Source organism: Candoia aspera, chromosome 6 (genome assembly GCF_035149785.1).
Source record: "Candoia aspera isolate rCanAsp1 chromosome 6, rCanAsp1.hap2, whole genome shotgun sequence".
Lineage (NCBI taxonomy): Eukaryota > Metazoa > Chordata > Lepidosauria > Squamata > Boidae > Candoia > Candoia aspera.
The window spans coordinates 38214454-38238876 of NC_086158.1; the positions used below are offsets into that span (position 1 = coordinate 38214454).

The 24423-nt window shown below is 39.8% G+C and overlaps 1 protein-coding gene across 1 annotated transcript in view; it reads left to right on the forward strand.

Annotated features, from left to right (window-relative positions):
- Window positions 1-773: 773 nt before the first annotated feature.
- The window catches only part of SNED1 (sushi, nidogen and EGF like domains 1), a 73563-nt gene continuing 49913 nt past the window's right edge, over window positions 774-24423 (forward strand). Inside the window, exon 1 of the mRNA XM_063306742.1 lies at window positions 774-1182. Coding sequence (XP_063162812.1) covers window positions 973-1182 — 210 coding nt within the window. The 5' untranslated portion in view covers window positions 774-972. The remainder of the gene's footprint in view (window positions 1183-24423) is intronic.

The following is a 24423-nucleotide window of genomic DNA, read 5'->3' on the forward strand; positions in this document are numbered from 1 at the left end:
GGGTGACATGGACTCTGTGGGATTTTAAACACCACCTCCATAAAAATGGGACCTGGAAGCTTTTTCAGGCAGGAAGCAGTGAGAAGTGGAGGCAGAATATGGCAGAGAAAAGCTCTCACACTTTTTTCCTCTACCAGTCTTAATAAAATGGCTATTACTGCCCGTTTTCTGAGGACATGGCTATGAGGCACTCCTACACTCAAGAGACAGTACAGTAATGTTGCCTTCAAGCAGGCTGGGGTCATACATGATTACCCATGGTTTACTCGCAAATTACTTCAAAGTGGTAAGCTAGTTTATGGGTCGGTGTAGCACAGAAGCTTTGCTTTCATATCCTCTTAGTGAGGCCTGCAGCATAAAGTCACTCTGACTTTTTGGAGCAATGACTTCAAAAGGATGCCAGATGATAACGAACCCTTGTGTCTTACTATAGAAGAAAAGAGTGCCAAGTGGCATACAGTCCTAGATTTTCTTTAGGAAACTCACTAGGAAGTGTCGCCGAAGAATGCGACACGGCGAATCTTGAAGAAACTTGCCTGCCTGCCACGCACTCCACCGCTGCTTCGCGAGTCAAATCCTTAGCTTTCCCCGTTGGATCTTCATAGCGCTTTAAGAGAAAGCTGATCCTTCTGACCCCGCCCCTAAGCTCCCCGGCCGCCTCCTTCAGATCCCATCCCAATTGGCTGACTAGGACATGAATATGTATGTCCTGACCTGTGTGAATGAGGCGCTGTGCCCTCCCTCACCGCCGCACAGAGAGGCGTAGGGAGCGCGTGGGACCTCGCTGAGCAGTTGCTCTTCTTGTCGCTCGCCGGCCGTGTCTCGCGGCTCTGGAGCCGGCGTGGTCCTGCCGCAGAGCCCAGGGAGCTCCTCGCCTCTTCGGTGCCGCTGCCACCGTCTTCCTCCTGCCAGGCACGCTGCTTCTCAGCCGGCCCCGTCTCCACGCTCCTGCTTGCGACGCCTGCCGAGGAGATGCGGGGCCTGTCCGGATGGATGGTGCTGCTGGTGCTCGGCAGCTGGTTCCGTCTGCGAGCGAAGGGCGCCGTGCCGCTGGCTGGCTTTTACCCCTTCGGGCCGGCGCAGGGGGATGCGGCCACCCCTCAGCAAGACGACGGCGGTTCTGGGCTCCGGCCCATCGCCGTCAAGTTCCCCTTCTTCGGCGCGACTCACACTGCACTCTACGTGAGTAGTCGTCCCGTCGGTGCTAAGGAAAGTGCGGGCACCGCACGCGCGGGACTTTGCTCATCTCTACGGTTCTTTAATGAAAAGTACTGTAGTATGCTTAGTGTGGAGTAGTAATGCATTGACTACATGCATCACCCCTAGCCCGGGGTCGTCCTTTCTAAAACATGTTTTTAGTTCTGAATATTTACTACCTGCCATGCTTGTCTTTGGGGAACTTGTTCCCATGATGTGGCACCTGCCAACCAGGTTGCACTACTATGTCAGATATTTGCTTAATGCTCCAAGATGCTCTGTCTTCAGAGCATTGGGGCCCAATCCTAAGTGTCCTTATAAATAGATATACCTGAATGCAACAGATCTTACTATTAAGTATAGTGCTTCGGACCTCAGCCTTCGAACCACTGAACTGGGCCCAAAGCAAAGTCAGATCTTAATTTGCTTCCTAAAGGTTAGGGCTGGAGGCTGACAATAAAGTTTAAATATCATATTTAAACTGTGCACCTCTTCTCCAAGCTCATCTCCCACCGAAGAGGGTGCTAGAAAGATAATGGGGTCTTATGAAAGGCTATCTTCCCTGATTTGCTGATTAATGATCATGAAAGGTATAGTATAACACACTGGAAAAGAAAACAAGTTAGGGAAGCTGCTGAATTCACACACAATCATGCTTATCAGCAGCTAGTATTTTGACTAACATTTTTTAAGACTGCTCAGCCCAGCTAGGTGGTGACACATAGCTGAATTTGGCTGATCTTGAAAAACTGAGTTGGGCCAAGTCTGGTTAGTACTTGGGTGGGAGATCAGTAGGAAATCTTAGGGCTGAAAGTTGAACTGGGATTTTTCTATTTTTTTTAAAAAAAAGTCCTGGGAAAAGACAATGGGAAACCTCTTCTATAATGATACCAAGAAAATTACACAGATGTGTCCATGAAGCCACCAATACTCAAGCTTGACTTGAGGGAGACTTTGTATGTATCGGATGACTTGGACAGAAAGGTGGTTTCACTTAATATGACTGTCATTTAATATGACAACCTACCTACAAGGTATATAGTAAACATTTACTGTATAATGAATTGTTCATAGTAAGGTTCTCTTTTGATAGAATGTGTCGGACAGCACTAAAAAAAGCCAGCAATGGTTGCAGGGAGGGGAGAGACAAACAGGAAAAGCTGGCTTCAGGTCATATTTTGTATTGGGCAGTGCTCATCCTAGAGGGCAATATGTTTTGTTTTAATGTAACTTATTTCGGTAACCCAGTTTGAAAATCTACTCTTTGAATGATTTCATTTTTGGTGTTCTAGATTAAGACACATGAAGATTCTTTGCTCCTAAGGGAGGTCACTGCTCTAGATCTAGTCTGACATATTAAAACAACTCCTAGAACCTGTTTTTTCCTTTGCTCTTATGGGCGTTTTCTAATCAGGAGACTAACCAAAAGGGTTAGAATGTAATGGTTGTAAATAAAAAACTGGTCAACCTGGTCCCCTCCAGATATTTTGGAAAGCATCTCTAATCAGCTGAGATGTTATAGTTAGAACTGGTGAGAGTTGTGGTCCAAAACTTGTAGAGGACACCAGCTTGGCCCAGGCTAGGCAAGGTGATGCTACAGAATCATTAGGGAGTATTTTAGCTTTGTTTTTCTAAGAGATAACAAGAGAGGCAACATATTTGTCGTCTTGGCATCTTAGATATTTGTCATGTTGTCATGCCTTTTCAGCCATCCAATAATTGTGGAAATTAAACTAGAATTCCTCTTCTTCCCATACTTCAAAACAGATTTGCAGAATCTTAATGAATAGATGTACTACTGACTGCCTTGTAAACAATATAGTTGACAACAGGAGGTTGTGCAATCAACAAAAATCAATTGAAATCATAGCTAACCAAATAATGGGCACAGCTTAGTATTTAGGTTGATTTCTACAAATTGGCATCCTTCAAATGTGTTGGAATGTTGCTGGGTGGAATTTGTAGCCCCTATACAAATAGAAAGCTACTTTAAACTTTGAGATTATTAGGAATAGAATGTGAACTAATGCATCCTTCACACTAACCTTGTTTTCTAAAATCATTTAGTATTAATCATCATCAGATAGAAAGGCTATGATAGTCAATGATCTAATCCAGCCTGCTGGTAACAACAGTACTATGGTTTATTTAGTACCTTCCTATAGTCAAAACATTTCACAAACAACCCAGAAGATGATGTTCATAACTTGGCCTGGGACATGGGTACACCTGGTCATGCAAGGAGCCATGCCCCAAAAAGCAGTTGGTAAGTCCAGGACTAAAATTGAATTCGATTTTATTCCTTTTAAATATAAATTAATTGCAATACAATGTAGTTAATATGATCTCCAGACAGATATTAAAACATTTTGCCTTTTTTTAAAAAAGTGAATACACCTTTTGGAGGTCTGCAGGAGCTGCATTTATGGCTGTATGTTACCTGGGGCCTCTGGTGCATAATCTAATCACAATATCATACAGAATACAGTGCAACAATATTATTATTCCCATAATGCAGATCTGGAACAACAGGGTGAAATAGAGGGGAGGAAGAAACAGTGGCTGGTAAGATTACCACTGTTTCTTCCTCCCCTTTATTTCACCCTGTTATTCCAGATCTGAGATTTGAATGGAGACTCCCAGCTTTTTATTTAGGTCTTCTGCCATCTTCTTCCAGGAAAATGGGTATTCAGCTACAGTGATTTAGATCCCAAGATAGATTGAATTTAAAGAAGTTCACAGAAAGAATGTTTTATGATTCCTGTATTCTCCTTTTCCCTTCATTATTCCCCACCCCACTTTGTTGAAAGACAGACCATGTAATCAGAAGCTTTTTGAGGCTTATGGAAGGATGGATGTGGGAAAGAAAATAATCCTTCCGTAAATGTCCTTAATGTAACTTATCCTACGATCAGTATCTCCAGGATCCATTGGTTCTTATGCTTCAGATTTATGGCTTTTAAATCAAAGGCTGGTATTGGCCTCTACAATCTCCCTGAAAACTCTTGAAGGATAGGGGATCCCTACCCCTATTCCGTAAGAACTCCAGAACTCCAGTCTCTAGTGTTAGAAATAAATAGCTTTGCCTGCCTGCTAAGATTTTTGTCTCTGCCTTTTTTTGTTGTAAAGTCATTTATATTATTCCAAAACCATCTGGATTTACTTGGGGACAGTCAAACAGTCTAATTTAATTTAAGGCATCAAAGCTGTAACAGGATGTTGAGAATCGGAGTGTCTTTGCTGTATTAGGCAATTACACTCTGCAGCCAAGGCGGCATAATGGCCCAAATATTTTGGGTTCAAGGAAAATCATAACATAGTCTTTCCAAATTCTTCTGCTGTCCAGATTCATGGGCTGATGTAACTTGAGATTCTGTAAATTTGGAGATGTTTTGCACTCAGTGTGATACCTTAGGATTGTCACTTTCTCTGCTTTTTCCTCATTGAAACTGGTTCCAATTGTACTTATAATACTTCCTTTTTTAGGAACTTGTACCCCTTTTGAGCTCCTTTTCCCATTAGTTTCTTCTGCCATGGAATGCTACTTATTGCTCTGGGAATATTAGAATTTAGTTTCTTGAAGTCTAAGACACTGTACACATTTGTCTGTACTAAGCTTAACATTCCTTAACATTAAGTATTCCATCATTACATGATCACATCCACCAATGTTCCTGCTATTTCCACCACCTAAGTAAGCCATCCCTGATTTTCATATCAGTGCTTCCCTATTTGGGTAGGATCAAATCAAGGATAGTTAATCTTATTGTCTTCATTGTCTGTTTTCTTTTACCTGCCACATGGTAGGAAATAGGAAATTCTTTTGTGGTGCTGATCAAGCAAAACTTAATTTCCTGGACAAAATAATGAATGTTAACATTACCTCTGCTGAATCTGTTACTGCAGCAATAGCTGAGTAGCCTCAAGAGATGTCTCTCGCTTTGTCAGGAAACAGGTCAGTGAAAGAGATTCCTTTGGAGAAGTCAACCCAAAACCTCAGCTCTTGGGTTCATTATGATGCTTTACATTTGTCAGTCTGCCAACAGATACTGTTTTTGTCTTGATTTTGTGATATGTGCCATAATCACATATAACAAGCAAATTTATTTATTTCTTGTTGTATTTGCATGTACATACAGCAGGAAGTATCCCCATCAATGACACCTATCAGGGGTACATGAAATTTGCATGCATTTAAAAGTCTACAAGAAATGCATTGTTCATTCATTCTCCTACATGGAACTAATAAGTGTATTCAAAATATATTTTTGTAATGCTCTATTCACAGTTGTAGCATTGTAAAATGTACTGAAATGCAGTATCCTCAGGCCATTGTGGATTACCAACTTGTTGGCATTTCCTTTATAAATATGTTACTTATAAGGATAATTTTTGAAAAAGCTCCTGCTTGAACGATGGTTTCAACTAGAAACTTTCTCAATTGACCCTCTTCTTATGCTCATTAAAACATGGCAACATATTGAGTATTTGTATTGTAAGGTTGGTTCAGAAATAGCTTATACTCTTATATGAGGCTGATGTTCAATTAATTTTGGGTGCCAAACAGGAATGTTTGGTCTTGTCCTTAGCCCTTGTGCTGAATCTTTGGAAGACAGCATGAGACCATGAACAAACTAAGGCACTTTTTCTAGTCCTCTCCCTACTCAAAACCAGAGATGAGTGATAGAGAAATGCTGACATACTCTGACAGGTGACTGGCAGTTAAGTCAGCAAGTACAGAAGCACCCATGGCCGAGAAAGGCATAGGAGCATCCCTCTTTTTCATTCTGTAATGAGAGAGAGGAAGTAATTTCCTGAGAGCAATGGTTTATTTTGCTTGATCCATTTTGGTTTCAGCTTCTCTGATCTCTGTTGTAGTGGTTTTGGGGTAGCATTGCGAGTAGATCAAGCAGAATAAACCAGCACATAAAGGGGGAAAAGTTGTTATCACTGATTGTTCTAGATAACCCCTTACTAATTTGAATTTGGCAATTCCAAAGAGCTGCTGCTTATCTCAATTTTCCAAACAGTTTCAGAGCTTTATCTGTAATATTCCACCTATATGTGGGCATTCCCAAAGATGATAGCATTATTAGTTTGCTTCAGGAGTCCTGATAATGCACCACATATTCATTTTAAAAAACGTAGAGATGGAAGCATCCAAGAAGGGAGGAGGAGAAGTTATAAATAAAGCACTCTTTCCCTTCTCAGAGTCTTAGTATTTTAAGATGGTAGAATTATTTGCTAGAATAACTGTAGATAAGAGCTTATGATTTTTAAATATTTTCCTACATTAAAAAATTCAGTTGCAGTTGGGAAGCTACCTGTTCCATGGTTTTAAAATGTGGCAGAGCATTCAGAAGTTTCATCACCTTTATCTATAATCTGAAATGGAACTACATTTTATAATTTCAGTTTTCCACCAGATTCTTTACTAAGATTTCCAAAATTCAGAGATGAGTGGACAGCCTTTAGATAACCAAAACACCAACAGACTTGGGGGGCCCCAGGGGTTGCAAAAGGACCAAAAAAAAAAAAGCAGGAAGCAGTTTGATTCTAAATTGATAGCTGGCACACTGACTATTACCAAGGAAGAGCTCATTAATAGTATTCATAGGGGTCACACAAATTCATTGATTTTTTTTTAGGAGGTCACAGCACCATGGAATTTGAGACGCTCTGGTTTAATGCAATATGTAAACCCTGTCATTCCTTCTACTAAGAATGTACGTCATTGCTTTGCACACAATTTGGGAAAAACTGCCCCACTCAAACTGGTTAAAAAGTTTTTTGTAAGATAATAAAGCAAGTTCAATAAATAGCTGTTTTCAGCTACCAATTCTTCAGCAGGACTCTTAGACGAAGCTTTATCATTTAGCAGATTCTACACAGAAGAGCTAGTAAAAGGATTAGAGTAATTGCCCCAAATCAGGTGTTCTTTGAAGTGTTGGAACTATAACCCCAAAATTGCATGCTGAGAGTTATGGACTAGATGTATCTGGATAACATCTGGTTGAGGACATCTGGGTTAGGATGTCAGAACTGGACCCAAAGAAGAGTTGAGCTCAAATGCATAAACAGCAGGTGTTAAGTTATGAGGTTGGAATTTTAAACTAAGATGGGGAAATGCAACTTCAAATCTATACTTGTATGTGATGCTTATTGGGTGATCTTGAGAGAGTGGCTTTTTCAAATCCTAACCTATCTTGCAGGGGGTGGTGGGGATAAAGCGCAGAAACTCCTTGGAGGCAAAGTGGGATTGGAAAGCAATTAAGTAAACACAATGCATGCCCAAATGCATACTCTAGGAGAATTAAGATACTACAGTTTGGTTCTGGCAACTTGAGGAGAAATTTAAAAAATGGGGCACTTTTTTTCAAGTTTTTCAAGTTAGCATTATTTTGTAGATCCTGTCATAAAGCACGTATCATTGTCACTAACCTTGGGAAAACGTGATTGAATCATATCAAAAGGTGGGAAGAAGAAAGTCACTGGTTTAGTATTTGATCTGGGAAGCAAATATATGTATTGATCGAGATGGTTATATTTAATTTGAATATAATTAGCACACATCTCAATATAATTGAAGAAAAACTTGGTCCAGAGTATGGAGTTCAGTCTGGAAAAATGTTGCCCAGCTGAAAGGAAGTTGAAAAAGAGCAGTGATGATAATGAATCTGCAGGGTGACCTAAAGAGAGACCACAGGAATGGTTCTGCTTCTCTTTAGAGACAGTGTGTCATGAGTAAGGATGGCGAGCGGGGGGCTCCCATCCAGACTGTTAAGCGCATGCGTAGCACTGAGGAATTGGGCAGCCATTCAAAGAGACACAGATCGGGACCGCCTTAACCTTTGGGGTTTATATGGATGGGTTTTTCCCACGCTTCTTCAGTTTGTTAGGATTTCTGTTATGTACAAGCAATAAAACATTAGAGACCAGTTCCTTGTCTCAGTGTGGTTCCTGGCTGTTAGGACACAGTGGTTCAGAGGATTAGTTGGGTGGCAGGCAGAAGGATGGATTAATTTGTCTCTTACATGTTAAGAAAATGTCACAAGAAAGGTAAAGATGTTTTGAGAAGGTTAAGAGACACACTGACTTTACATAAAGGGAGGTTGTAATAAAATACTGTGAATATCTTTGGAATCTCTTTTCCTGAGGAGCTCAAGAAAAATATGGCCATTCTGCATTTCCCTCACAAAGGGGGGGACACCATCCTCATTTTATTCATAAAATTCTCAGATTTTTATGGGCTATACTTGACCCAAAGAAATCCATTAAATTTCATAATCAAGTAGGCATTTGAATGTTTGTTTTCCATAGCCTGTGGTTCTTATGAGGTTGAGAAACTATTTCTGGATTATATCACTCTAGATTGGCAGGATTTTAAAAATTAACTGTTCCTGCATTTAAGTAAAGAAAATTATTTCTGCACTGAAAACTAGCATGGCAAGGAGAAAGCTGAGCTAGAACTTTCCACTGTAACATCTAATTCTCTAGGAGTATGGAATTTTTCTCTTTTCCTCTCCTCAGGCTGGATTCCCTTACTGTGCTAAACTAAGAATTGTTTAACCATAGATTACTGAATTGACTGATTCTCACAATATACTAAGCCATAAACTCTGGTTGATTAATTGCTTTGTGAAGTAGTTCTCAATCGTTCCTTTCATGTGGATCATTATATTTGCATTGCAAGCTTTTGAGAAACTTATTTTTGTTTGTTTTTCCTATATTGGTACTACATTTAGGTATAAGTATAGGACACTATAAATAAAACTATTGCTACTTCTACTAATTTCACATAAACTGGTGTTCAGCTGCACAGCATCTGCAGGCATCACAGCTTACTTGACCCTGTGATAGCATTCATAGGATCCTTGAATTAAATAAAAACCCTTTTTTAAAAATTGTGAAAATATCATAATTTTAAATAGAGAAACTTCCAGATCAAAAAGGTGGAGACATCATGAACTTTTATTATTATAAAAGGACATCAAACTGCAGTCTTATCAGGAGCTACAGAGTTTCTTCCAAATCAACTTAACTTCTGATGTTTCTTTATTCACAGTATGCTATGAAAGGGATTATGAGGGGATTGTTTATCTCTCTGGCATCTAATAGAAAGAAAGCAATGCAGAAATGGAAGGACACATCCTTAAATGACCTGAAATAACTAATTTGGGTTTCTCATTACCTAAAATCTTAATATTTCAGTTGTTAAGTTACTTAGTTACTAAGACTTAGACCAGACTTTTAGCAGTATGGATAGAATTCATTATAGTTTACCATTTCATTTTATGATTCAGTCTGTACTGTGTTCGCCATGGTTCCTGACATTTATATTCTGTTTAGAGTTTAACGGTGATTTTCAGGTTTTTAAAAAATAATATATACTTAATTATCTACAATCAACTAATGATGTACTAAAAAAATAAATTTCTATGATATGTAAATCCCTTGGGGTTTTTTTTTGCACCTGTATCTTATACTTCTACCCCTTTGTTGTTGTTCTTTCTTTCTGTGTATATTTGGGGGGGTTTGTATATTTTTTTCTTAAAATGTTCAATAAAATATATTTAAAAGAGACCAGTTAGAGGCTTCTCTGCCTCCCTGCTACACTCTAGTGGTGTCGGGATTTTTGCAGCTCTGATACAGTGCGTATTCTATAGCATTTTGTCTAAAGCTCGCTGGGAGAAACTCACAGCTGGAAGTAATTCAGGATTGCTTGCAAATCTGTGCAGTTGTCACTCACCTTGGGAATAAAGCTCTCCAGAACAGCAGCTCCAAAACTTGTGGGCAGGACAGGCTTCATGCACAGTTTAGGAATGGCAGGGATTGTACAACATCTGGTAGAAAGCTCTCTGTACATCTATGGTGTAGCAGCCTACATAACCTTGAATCCTGGCTACCCAACAATTTTTTAAAAAATCATAATAGTCACCTGAATCTTTCAAGGTTTTGAGAGAATATCTAAATTTTGCAAGATCTCAAGGAAGATTGCCAAAATCTTGAGAAATAGTCTTATCTGCCAACATGTTGGTATTGAAAAAAACATTTTTATGTGATGCCTGCACCACGGTCTAACTTCAGTACCCTTGTGTTCCCAAACCACACATTGAGATCCATTGGCATAATGAAAATGTAGTCTACATTTCTAGGTATCTAATCTACGGTCATAATTTGACTATGTGCCAGTGAAGATGTAGAATGGTGTTTTCTCTTTCCCAACACAGCCTCTTTGGATTCTAGGATGCTTTCACATTCCCTTTTTCATTAGGGTTCCATATGCAGATGCAAATTAGCAGTCTGTTAAAACTTTGAAGCACTGGGCTCAAAATATTCACAGATTAGTGTAATGTGATGAGAGCCAGTTTGGTGTAATGGTTAAGGCACTGGGCTAGAAACCAGGAGACTGGAAGTTCTAGTCCCGCCTTAGGCACAAAGCCAACTGGGTGACCCTCAGCCAGTCACTCTGTCTTAGCCCTAGGAGGGAGGCAATGGCAAACCACTTCTGAAAAACCTGCCAAGAAAACTGCAGGGACTTGTCCAGGCAGTCACCAGAAGTCAAGACTGACTCAAAGGCACCAAAAACAAAACAAACAACAAAAAAGAGTATAATGTGATACTAGTGCTGTGTTCCAGGTTGCATGGATTCCTATGCATTAATATTTGTCACTCTATTTTTAAAATCTCAGTTGCCTCTCATGCAGCCAAATCCTATTCTTACAGAGACCCAAATGATTGATTTGCTTGCACGCTTGCTTGATTTTTTTCCCCTAAAAGCTAATTTCCATCACTCAGGTGTATACATTCTGCAGAGGGGCTAAAGGTGACACAGTCTCCCCCCACTCCTGCCATTCCTTTTTAAAATGCCATTGGTTCTCATAGAGCTTGAGAACTCTTTATTTGGGAAATTCAGAAATCCACCACCACCCCATTTCTCTCATCTTATGTCTTTGTTTCACTAATTTGATCCTTTTGTTTTCCTGATGCAGCTTTTTGCAGCCTAGTGCCCCAGAGATGTGCTGTAATTGAACTTTCATAATTCACAGCTAGATATCATACCAATCTGCTGGTTGAAAGAGTTGAATTCCAAAACATCTAGAGAGCAGTGTTCAGAACAGTGGCCCCAATATGTTGAGATGAAAGTTTTGTACCTTCCAAAACTATTGTGTGATACTTTTATAATCCATCTGAGAACCTGCCCACCATTTTTTTTCTTTGTGGAGAACCAATGCTGAGGTTGTATATTCTTTTTCTCTTTCACTGCTTCTTTTGTCAGAGATTTCTTTTTCCAAGAAAAAGATAAAAGAGTAAGATTGCACATCCTTCTTGCATCACTCAGTTCAACCCTGCCCCATCTAGATTACACTGGCTCAGCTCAAAATTTACATAGAATAGTTGTCAAATGCTCCTATTCTTTGTAACAGAGCCAGATTTTTAGTGGCTTGCCTTTGGCTGTGCTGTAAAAGGCAACATCAAGTGCAGCGGCAAAGATGAATCAGGCTAAGAAATCTTGTGCTAAATAGATTTTTGTGGAGTCATGGTAAAGTCTTTTCTTCCTCATGGAACATGAAAGCATCTCTCTGAGGGGCCCTCCTTCCTATGCTGTAGCCGTGCAGGCCTCACAGCTAGTCCCAACACCCAATTACAGCTGTTGTCCTTTTTCACAAGAGACAATGAAACAACTCCTTCAATACTGTCATGCATGTATCCTATAACTATGGTACCTCAGACTACTTCTGCTTGTGTTCAGTGCAAGGTGGGATGGAGTGGTGTCCCCTTAAAAAAAAATGCTTGCAATATGTGGAAGGAATTAATATAAAATTTAAATCCTTATATTTCCCAAATCCAAACTCTTTTGGCCCCACATTATAGATTATAGGCAGAAATTATAAGTATTATGGGGTGGTGGTTGTTGTTTTTGAGTACTCATCAGAGTAGAAAAGCAGAACGTACATTGAATAAATGTTTGCGCAGGGACTGTATCTTAGTAATAGTTCATCTGCTTTGTATAAAAATGCATAAAACATATAGCATAACGCTTCATAAAGCATAATCATCATCATCATCTACAATAAAGTAAAAGATTATTCTCCAAATGCTCTCTTGAAAAGCTCTCTTTTAAACAGTTTCTGCAGTGCCATCAGGATGGGTGCCAGTTTAACTTCATGAGGGAAACTATTCCATAAAATAGGGACCATCACCAAAAACACTGCTTTGTGCCTACTTCCCTCACCCATTGAAGTGGGGAACTACTAATAGGGTTCTCCTAGGAAGAATGTATTAGGTGGATTGATTCAGGTTTGACAAGTCCGTCTAGAGAATCTGGGAGCCAACACATGTAGAAGTTTATAGGTTAAAACTAGCACTATGAATTGCACCACAGTCTACTGGAAGCCAGTGCAGGGATCGTAGCACAGATGCTACAGGCCAACAACAGGTCTCATTCACCAAAAGATGGACTGCTGTATTTTGCACCAACTACAATCTCTGAGTGGTATTAAAAGGCACAATAGGGTGCATTGCACTAGTCTAGCCATGTGGTGATAAGGGTATGAGTTGCTATAGTTAGGTCCTCTTGCTCCAGATAGGGCTACAACTGGTGCATCAGTGAAAGCTGGGCTAAGGCCCCCATGGTCAGTTCATCTACCTGCCCATCCATCAGTAGCTGTGAGTCCAGGAGGTCCCCAAGTCATTGACCTGCTCTTTCAGGGGGAGTGTCTTCCTGTCCAGGGTTAACACTGGAACTGATGGCCTTTCTGAACAAACATTATTTCTACCTTGTCAGGATTCAACACCAACAGCCTCCAGACATCAGGACCACCATTTTATTTTATTAATCTAATAAAGTGACTCTGGGCAGCATACCATAGCATCTCCAGTCCAGTCTAAGGTTAAGATATATAATTAAGTTATCACCAGTGTATTGATGATACTCATCCCAAACTGATGGATATCTCTCCTAGCAGTTTCAAGTACATTTTTAAAGGTAGAGGGAGACAACCAAGCTATAGGCATCCTTGTTGATCAGACACACAGTCTCAGTGTACAATCCATAGGCCTCCATCCTTGGCCACTTCATTGCCCCAGCTTCAGTCTCTTAATCACCCATCTAGAAATGGCAGCTGCCATTTTATCTCCTTAGCTCCCTTTGGCTGTAGTTAGGAGAATCCAGCAACCTCTGCTGCCGTTTTCACCCTGCCATCACAGTCTGAAGCCAAATCTTCTAAAGATGAGATTCCTTCAGACCCTGCTTTCCTTTGGCCCAATCTCATTTTGCCATCAAAATCTGCTTCTCCTTTTCTACTTTATTCACAGCAATCCTACATCCAGGATTATCCACTCCTTCCACTATCCCACCATCTTTCCCAACTACCACCATAACATCTTTACTCCTTCTATCCACCAGTCCAACTGTTCTTCTAGAATCTAACCAGATCACTGCCACAAAACAACAGAATCTCTAAGAGGCATGTGTAAATAGCTTGTGCCATCACAGTTAGTGTAATTGCAGGCGAACTGAACCTCTTGTAAGGAGATTGACTTAAGTTTGTGGCTAGCTGGGTTTTGCATGTTATTGGAAAAGAACCCTTGTATTTCAGAGTCTTCCTGTCCTGCAAAAGCTGCTTGACTCTGCCTACCTCTTCCATCCATAGAGGCATGGATTCCTGCAAAGGATCTTATTGTTCATTCTACCTTCATAACTTCAGCTTATGCTTGCATTTAGGACTTTCTCCAAGCTGAAGGCTGACCCATGTTTGAACAGCCTGTCAGGGGCCATGCTTTTTATGCAGTGGGGCTACATAAAAAGATTTAAAAAGTAGGTGAGGTGCCTATAAAATAAATGGTAACATTATTTTAAATGTATTTCATCAATTTAAATTTCAGCATGCATATAGTGTTCTCTATCCTTTTACATCTTTATATTAAAGAAACAAATCATTTCTCCCTGTGTGTGTGTCTCACACACACAGGGAGAAATGATGTCTCACACACACACACACAAACACAGGTTTCATGTAAAACAGCTAGGCTCAGTGTGGAAGTGTGTTGGGCTACAGCATCTGGGGGGAATAGAGAGGTCTGCGTGTGTGTCTGGTAGTCAGCAGCATCTACTGTATAGGACCACAGGTGCCTCCAGACCACAGGTTATAACAGGTTATAATCCAGTTAACACATTAGGCCCATTTATTTATTAATTTCCCCTTACAGTATTTATTTAATTTTCCATTCAAAAGTTATGATTCAGCACAACTTTGAGAGGGCTTTGGGGGCTGCAGTCAAGGCCTGGGGGGCCATGTGAGGCCAGAAACTTGTCAATTCCGCACCCCTGTTCTAATTATTTTTAGTTGTTGTTTTTTTTAGCAATTCTAAAAGCTATAGTGCATGGGAGAATAAAAGCCTACCATAGTCATGGGAAATGCTACCCTGCTTTTTCCATTTTTAAGTTAAGAGGGATTACCTAAAAATATACACTGATGGCACCTGGTACTTATGACGTTTCATAATTTCATTTGTTTGACATGTGCAAGCAGATAACTGGCTGTTTTAAGAGTTCCACAGTCTGGGAGATTCTTGATTCCTATGCCATTACAAGGTAGAGTAAGCATATCTTTAACTTGTAGATGAAAAGGAGACAAATCATCAAAATTTTGGAAAAGCTGAAATTTGTTCGGTCTAGCCTCTTGTATCTCAGAACTTTATCAGAATACCAGATTAACAAGTGATGCTGAACAGACTAGAAACAAGGGGTACTGTGCAAAGCCATTTCTCCTGCTGCAGAAGGTGAATATTCTTCTCCCATTTTCACTAGTATTAAGAACAGAAAGTTTAAGCTTTAGCTTCCATTTGCGTATGATTTCAGACCTGACCCCTCTGGTCTGCATTACATATGTTCTCCTTAGCAATGTTTTATTTGGCAGCAATCACACGGGGATGACTTGAGGGAAGTAAGACGCACTAAAATGAAATAGTTTGATGCATGTCTCCTTTGGGAAGTGAGGGGTGTAACTTTAAAGGAGGATTTTTTTTACCTCATTAACATACTGAACTCTGGCTTCCACTGACAGCTGTAGTGGGAGTAGCTAAGTAGAAGGTTGGCCGAGGCTCCCTTTCCACACACGCATCAAAAGCAGATGTATATGGAAACTTGCCTGGATTTTTCTGATGGGCACTGTTGATGGCCTTGCATTGTGCTCTAAAAGGCAGAATTGATGGTACAAGTGAGAGACCAGAGGAGCCAATGTATGATCTGAGATGGCCAGTGTCTCTCTCCACTCTCAAACTTGCTACTTAGGTTCTGTACAACAATGATTATTGTGCAATGGGAGTAAGATAGAAAAATCCTTCCTGGCATGTCTTCTAGCTTCCCTGGAAAGTGCTTCTGAGATAAAACATGCCATCCTGGAAGATCTGCTTTCCCAGTCCTGCAAATTGGCAGAAAGAAGAAAGATGACTCAGGACTGACTCCAAATGTGGCAGGAGCATTAAGGTTTTAATGGTAAACTCTTGAAGCTCCAGTTTCTTCCACTGTGATAGGTATAAATGAGCTACCCTCTATGGAAGTATGTACATGTAGAGGTATAAAAGGAGATAAGTGATTGCTATAATCATTATGTACAGGAATCTGTCTTCCTAGAATAAATAAATCTATTCTGGGTTCTCTGCTCTGGAACAATAAAAAAAGTCTTGACTTTCTGTATATTTTTAGATATTTCTCAAGTGCTATCATATCCCCACATTAACCTCTTCTTCTCAAGGATAAACACTTCCAGTTCCTTCAATCTATCTTCAGAGATTTTGTTTATAATCCCCTTGTCATTCACACTGCCCTTTTCTGAACCTGTTCCAAATTATCTAAATTAATTTTAAAGTATGCTTCTAGAATTGGACAGAATATTGGAAGTGGGGATCCGATCAGTGCAGAATATTACAATGAATTTCCTTTTTTTTTCTTGCCATCATATCCTATAACTGATTCATATTTGGCCTGTAACCAACTAGTATTTCAAGACTGTTTTACAACTAATGTTACCAAGTCAGGTATTCCCCATCCTTCACCTATGTTGGGGAGAGAATTCCACTAAGCGTCGTGTCCCTGGGGTTAAAAAAATATCAGTCCTTGTGGTGCACTATTTACCCGTTTATTTACAGAAAAATGTGCAAAGAACAATAACACGCATAGCACTCTAGAAGTTGTTGGTATATAAAGGATACAAATTCCATAGAGAAACCAATGTCCATAATCCAATAAACATAGTCCAGTGTACAGTAAATCCAATATCCAAATACAGCAGTTAAATTGTCAAACCGGCAGAGTAACAGGAAGACTTTTCACAAATGAGGGAGAGAATGCCTATGCTTTGCTTCCATATTTATGTGGCTGCTAGCCAATCAAATGTCACCTTTCATCAGCCTGCTCTGTCATTGTCTTGTGACTGTCTTGTGCTGGACATTGCATCAGACATTGCTGGACATTGCATCAGACCATTAGACAGCACTTTTTCTCTGCCTTGCATTCTTACATTTCCCAGACTGGTTTGCCATGGAAATAACATCCCTGACAACCTATATTTCCTAAAGAAGTAACTTTGCATTGTCTTTATTAAATATGGTTATGTTGGTTGGTTGGGTCCAAGCGATGGTAAATACATCCTTGAGGGAGGGGGTGTTCCCGGTCCCCTTTAAGGAGGCACTGGTGCGCCCCCTCCTCAAGATGCCATCTCTGGACCCAACTGTGCTGGACAATTTTCGTCCAGTCTCCCACCTCCCCTTTTTAGGGAAGGTGGTTGAGAAGGTGGTGGTGTTACAACTCCAGAGGGTCCTGGAGGAAAGGGATTATCTGGACCCCTTTCAGTCAGGTTTCAGGCCAGGATATGGGACAGAAATGGCATTGGTCGCACTTATGATCTCTGGTGGGAGCAGGATGGAGGCAGTGCATCCATCCTTGCTCTCCTTGACCTCTCAGCGGCTTTCAATACCATCAGCCATGGTATCCTTTTGGGACGGCTCAGGGAGTTGGGAGTGGGCGGTGTAGTTCTGTGCTGGTTCACCTCCTTCCTCCAGGGCCGGTCTCAGTCGGTGGTGATAGGAGAGGAGAGATCTGACCCTCGACCCCTCCATTGTGGGGTGCCGCAGGGTTCGGTTCTCTCTCCTCTCTTGTTTAACATCTACATGAAACCACTGGGTGAGATCATCCGTCACCACGGGTTGAGGTATCATCAGTAAGCTGATGATACCCAATTATACATCCCTATCACGGGTGAGGTAAGTGATGCAGTGACTGCCCTTTCTCAGTGCCTGGGGGCTGTGGGGGTCTGGATGGGGAACAACAGGCTTCAGCTGAACCCTGGTAAGACGGAGTGGCTGTGGGTTGATGGGGCTTCAACTTCCAGGAAACTGTCATCTTTAGTTCTGGATGGGGTGGCACTGCCTCAGACTGACTCAGTGCGTAATCTGGGGGTTCTCCTGGACTCACGACTCCTGCTCAAAGAGCAGGTGGCAGTCGTGGCCAGGAGGGCCTTTGCGCAACTTCGGGTTGTGCACCATTTACGCCCGTTCCTGAATCATGAAGCCCTCCGAACAGTCACTCACGGCTCGCACCCTAGTGTCCCTCCCACCGGCCTGGATTTTACATTTCTCTTGGATTTTATTTATTTATTGGGTTTTATTATAATTGTTGTATGTGATTTTAATGTTTATGTTTTATGTGGAATTTTATTGTAAACCGCCCAGAGTCCCTCTTCTGGGGGAGATGGGCGGTGGCTAAATATGAGAAATAAATAAATAAATAAATATTATGTTCAGCTTATTTTTCTACCTGATTTTTATGGCCAATTTTTAGCAGCATGATTTTTCTCCCCCCCGCCCCCCAAAAATAAAAGTAGGATGGGCAATGATAAGCTCCAGGAGGCAGTCAACTCCCAGTTCCACCCCAAAAATGTCCCAAAATCATACTATTCAAGGTAGCCAAGTTTGCCATCAAATTTTAGCAGTATAATTTTGCGCTGTTTTTAATGAATGGGTGGCTTCTAACCTAGAGGCCTACTATTCCAAATCTCAGCCTTAAAAGCCTCAAAACATACTGTCAAAACATGGCATAGGCCTGGTTACTTGAGGGACTGTCTGTCTCCCATAGTCTGTCTCCCTGGCCAATCTGATCTGGCAGGGTTGGTGTCTTCCTGGTTCCTTCGATTAAACCAATGTGTCCCAAACTTTTTCCTTCATTACCCAAAACTGCTTATCAAAAAGATGTTTTTACCCAATGTAGGTAAAACACTCTAAATCAGTGTGATGGGTTCGTGTGTCGTTAAGGTAAAGGTAAAGGTTTCCCTTGATGTTAAGTCCAGTCGTGTCCGACTCTAGGGGGCGGTGCTCATCTCCATTTCAAAACCGAAGAGCCGGCGTTTGTCCGTAGACACTTCCGTGGTCATGTGGCCGGCATGACTAAACGGAACGCCAATACTTGCCTGCCGAAGCAGTACCTATTTATCTACTGACATTTGCATGTTTTTGAACTGCTAGGTTGGCAGGAGCTGGGACTAGCAACGGGTGCTCACCCCGTCACGCGGATTCGAACCGCCGACGTTCCGATCGGCAAGCTCAGCAGCTCAGTGGTTTAACCCGCAGTGCCACCGTGCCCCTTTTGTGTGTCGTTACCCAAAGAAAAACCACTTCTACCCAATTTTGGGTCATTTACCCAGGATTCAGAAGCACTGGATTACACAGTGCCATCTATCAGGACTCCAGAAGCATGCCTTCTCAGTAGCAGCGCCTGGCCTCTGGAATGGGGTTCGCCCCCACTCCAAGTTTCCAACAGCCTCCACCCCACGGGTATTTTGAAGGGCCGTGAAGACCTGGCCCTTCACCCAGGCCTTTGACAAGGATGCTTGATGCCCTTCTTCTTTTCCTTGTTCCCATCTAGGTTAGTTATCTTTGCCATCTTTGCTCTTTTTTGTTTTATGTTGTTTTCTTGTTTTTTTTTTAAATTGTAAACCAGCCAGAGTCTCTGGGCGTTGGGCAGCAAATAAATAAATCAGCAATGCAACAACAAAAAGGCTATTTATGGCTACAGTGACCATACATCCTATATTATAAATGACAGTCCCTTATTTCAGAAAGCTGTCCTTTAGATTTATTTAATTTAATTACTTATTTTCTTGGTATTGCTCTTGAATTTTCCTTTGTAAAGCAAAGTTATAAACATAAACAATTGTTTTTTAATCCTTTTGAACCTTTCAGATTTGCCCCTTTTTCAGGTTTGTCCTTTTATTTTTTCCAAGAAAATACGTATGGTCACTGTATTTATGCCTCTTCTGGAAATGTCACTACATTACTGGACAGCTTTCTGTGGCCCTTCCACTGATGGGGGAGTTAATTGTGGCCTCCAACCCACAGAAATTTCCCATTCCTGATTTCATATAATGGCATGTGTGAACCCAGCATTTGTGGCTTATAAATAATGGGTTATTTATTTATTTAAAAGATTTATATGGCCACCCAACTCAAACAGCTGCAAATTAAAATCACTAACTATATTGCCTAGTGCATTATGTATCCAGATAGTGGCTTAGCATATGTTAACCTAACCTCAGTCTGAGCATTCCCCCCCAAAAATGTAATAGTATTTGGTTTGTTACTTTTCTACTAAAAACCCTTGGAATCTTGTGGGAGAATTTCATATGGATTCTGTATTTCATTTGTTTGTGCTATTGAAGCAATTGTTTGGTGTGTGTTTTTTTAACGTCAGCCACTAGAGAAGGGCACCATATGTTTCCCAACGTGGTAAATTGATGTTTACTCTCTTTTTCATTTATCTTTCCCCCACCCCATTGTGAGCATTAATAAGCTGCAGGGTTCACCCAGAAGATTGTACTGTTCTTTGCACCACTTCTTTTCATGAAGCTTGGGAATATTCTGTTTTTACCCCTGAAGCCATTGGTCTGGATGTGACCAAAGCTCATCTGGAATAAGTAAAGAGGTACATTCACTTGTGGAATTGTAACTTTTCCAGATAGAGAAAGCTTATAGCTCTCAATGGAGGAGGCTTATTGCTCTGTAACAATACTAGCTGCCATTTTGCTGAGATGGATTTTGTTTCTTGCATGAGTTACATGGGTGGTGCCTGGATTGGCCTGTGTATTGCTGGATCTCTTTTCTAGAAGTTCGGCTTGACTTGGCTTGAGAATATTTTTCCCTCTATGACGTTTCTGGGTTTAATTTAGATTCTCTCTCAGCACACACGCACATGCGTACACACACATTGTTCTGCTTTTATAGGTTGTATTTATCATTCTCCTGGTTAGTTTCTTTACAGATTCTGAAAAGAGTTTCTGCATGAAGGCACCATCCATGGCACATGTAATCAGCAGGTGGTTCTCTGGAGTCCTGACAAATGGCAATGATTAGAAATGGGGGCTTCTCTAGGGAAAGCCTGTGACCCCATTCCTGATGTGGTTTCTTGGAATATGTACAAAGTGTGGATTTTGTGATTCATATACCTCTACTTTGTGCATTCATGGAATGCATCTGCATTTAATTTGAAAGTGCATTTTTAGCTAAATGCATGGACTTTCAGAAATGGTTATTTATAAACTAGAAATCACATCTTAAAAGCTTTGTTTAAAATTGTATACTGCTATTCAGCCCGTTCTAATAGAACATAAATGATAAGACCATCCACTACGCAACTTTCTCTGAGTCTCACTTTAGAGGCAATTATATTGTGGCCTGGAATATGTGTGTTGTTGACTCAGTAGGGAATGCAGATATCTTTGAAAGTAAGGTTTATACTGGGCAAGGGAAGAGAAATAAATCTGAGGCTTTATATCATGTTCAGTTCTTCACTAGCATCTTATATTAATTTCTATGAACAAGTGAAGTTGTTGAGTGACATAGGTTAATATTCTGACAGCATATAGGGTTGTGACAGGGTTCACACATTGTGCTAAGACATAGTTCTAACCAAAGTTTATTGAATACATCACAACTGGATAAGTTTATTCAACACATTAAGTCATAAATCATCCACAGATCAATGGTTAGATTCATATAGAACTCTAAGCCACAAACAAACAATCTTATTGGCTTAACACACTGAATCCATTCTGCACATCAAGAAACTCATGGGATTATAAATGAGAACATAGTAAACTTTAGTGATCCTGGTTTGGATTCCCGAACCTATGCATTAAAATAAGTATTTATTATTTGCTTGTATTTTTTTCTTTATATCCAGACTTTCTTCCAAGTTCTCAGGGCAGTTTACACGGGGAATCTCCCTCTCTTTTACTCCCACAAAGTATCTCCGTAGGGTAGATTGGGCTGAGAGTGAGTAACAGGTCCAAAGTCATACAGTGAGTTTCTGTAGCTAAGGCTAGATTTGAACCTGGATCTTTCCAGCCCTAATCCAGCACTTTAATCACTATATCCAGTAGTTATAATTGGGAAATTGATCTTGGTTTGCCATTTGAAGTTGTCAAGAATGAAGAAGTATTGTTGACTTGGTTTCACTTCTGTGTTATGACTGTATATTATGAAAGTAGTCTCTCAGATTCTCCAAAGTGTATACATTTTCTAAGATATCTGCACATCCCTATTGAGAATTCATGAATATATTAAGGATACATTTATTTGATATGAAGTGGCAAAACTCTTTTCTGTGCTATATTTTACACAGTAAGATATATGAGAGAACTTTAACAGCTTTTAACATGCAAAGTAAACATTACTAAACCATACACTTAACTATTGCTTGTTAGAAGTAAATAGCTGGATTTACTTCCATGTAAATATGCTCAAGCTTGCAGTGACTGCTTGCCATGATCCCTTGTTTATTCTATAGATATGGTGATAGCATCTAAATAACCTGAGTTGCTTTGAAAATCCAAACTAGTTTGAGGCAGCTATTCAAAAAAAATCTTGGCTTCTGCTTCGTCCCATATTTCTTTAATAATAGGAAGAATGTTCCCATGTGGACATTAAAAGGTTACTAAGAATTTATGAAACAGTAATCTTATTCCCCTTAGTCATGGCAATAACTCAACATATGTTTACACAGAAGGGTTTGCCTCATGCAAAATGCTGACCTGGGGGGTTACTATACCAAATTCTTCAGGAATATGTTGGGTAAGCAATGGACTTAATGTCCACAGCATGTATAAGTTTTGTTTTGTTGTGTTGTGTTGCATTTTGTTCACCCGCCCCAAGCTAGGAAGCAAGATGACAACAAATAGCAATATGTTAAAAGTATATTGGTCTTGAAATCTTTGTTAGAAAAAGTGTGTAGCATAGGGTTCCATCTGGGTAACAATGTCAAGAGGGCTCACAAGCAGAATTAATTTCCTGAAATTATTTTGTAATTTATTCTCTGGTAGAATAAAGATCTATTGTATTAAGTAGACCTTTGGTTATGTACTGTGAAGTTCCTTATTTTTAGCTATCTGAATTCAGGGCCCATTTATACTGCAGAAGCTATGTTGGGTTCAAAGAATTGCTAAAAAAGGCTGGCACTGTGAATATTTCTCAGTAGAACCCAATGGAAATCACTTAAGAAAACTTCTGATGATTCAGACTTCCAGGGAAGAAATGGCAAACTGAAAACAGCTCCACTAAAAGCAGAGCCGACAACTGCAGCAGAATGAAGAACTGGCAAGTAGACCGACTCTTTGTAATTCCTCTTTGGACAAGGAGAGGACTTGAGATTGCACACAAGAGCTCCAGATAGTTGCTCCTCATAAGGAAACCACAAGACAGCAGTCTCTGGTAGATTTAAAGCTCTGGGAGACAAGGGAATAACCATCTTGCTGAAACTGCAGTTGGTGCCATCAGAAAGAACACTGGATTCGCATATTTCTTTTTTTAATGACTTTTGGATGTTGCTTGTTAACTGCTTTCCAGCTATTAGGAACCTTTGGATTGACAAGTTTTACAGCACCAGGTAAGTTTCCTTCAATCCTTAGCGAAAGAAGTTTTAAATACAATTTTTTTCTTTTGGAATAAACAGCAAAAGGGTGATCAGAACTTTGATTCTGAAAAGTTACAAATGGACTAAAGGTACAGATGGACTTGAAATAAGGTTATGGAATTAATCATAAGAATCCTTCCCATAGGAAAATGCTTTTGTTTTGAATTCTCTTTAAAAAAAACATGATAGGATAAGACTGTGAAGGATGGACTCTAGAGGGAACCAGAAGGAACTAAAGATTACAATTAAAGGATAAAAACACTTAAATTTGACTTGCTGATACAGAATGAAGCAAAATATTTTAACATTGGACATACTGAAGGATATTTTTGAACAATGGACTGAGAAGTTAATTTTAAGAGTGACTGCCTCTATAGTTGGCTTATTGATCAAGGTTAAAATAGATATGTTGTTATCTCTGCTAACCCTTAATGGACTTTTGCTGACATCAGGACTGAAATGACGAGGCTTTACGGATTTGTTTATAGATAAGAGATGGGATATGGGAAGAAGAGATCATTTGGGGTATTTTAAGAGAAGGTGATAAGTTACTAAAATCGTTTATACTTATTGTGATGAAGGGGAAGTCATTTCTTTATATATTTCTTTTCTTTTTCTTTATTATTTTTCTTTTTTCTTTTTCATTCTTTTTTCTTTTCTGCACTTTCTATTTTTTTCTTTTCTGCACTTTCTATTTTTTTCTTTTCTGCACTTTCCATTTTTTCTTTTTCTTTTAATGTTTTTAGTTTCTATTAGTTTTTATTTTTTAATTGTAATTTTTAATAAAATTACTATTTAAAAAAGAAAACTTCTGATGATTCAGTTCAATTAGTTTATTGATTAGTTATTTTACTATATCAAGAAGCTATAAAAATAATATAAAGAAGAATGACATACCCATAATATATTGTTACCCCCGCAATTAACCCCAATCTGTTTTAAGTGGTCCATCGTCTTCTGGATGGCCAAGAAAATTTGGTTGCCAATATAATGTCTTCTCCTGTTTATCCTCACAGCACAGAGATCTTGCTTTCCCTCCATTCTCCTTTTTTTTTTCTTTTTTTTTACTGAAAATACTGTATCTCTGTAGGCTTGGTATTTCCTTAACTGATTGATTAAATATTATCAGATTGTCAAATATTATTTAGACTAAGAAAACAGAGCAATGCTAAATATTCTAAAAGACCTACAACCTAAATACATTTGAGGCAGACTTAGATCTGTCTTTCTATCTTTATTTTTAAATTACTATCAGATGGAAC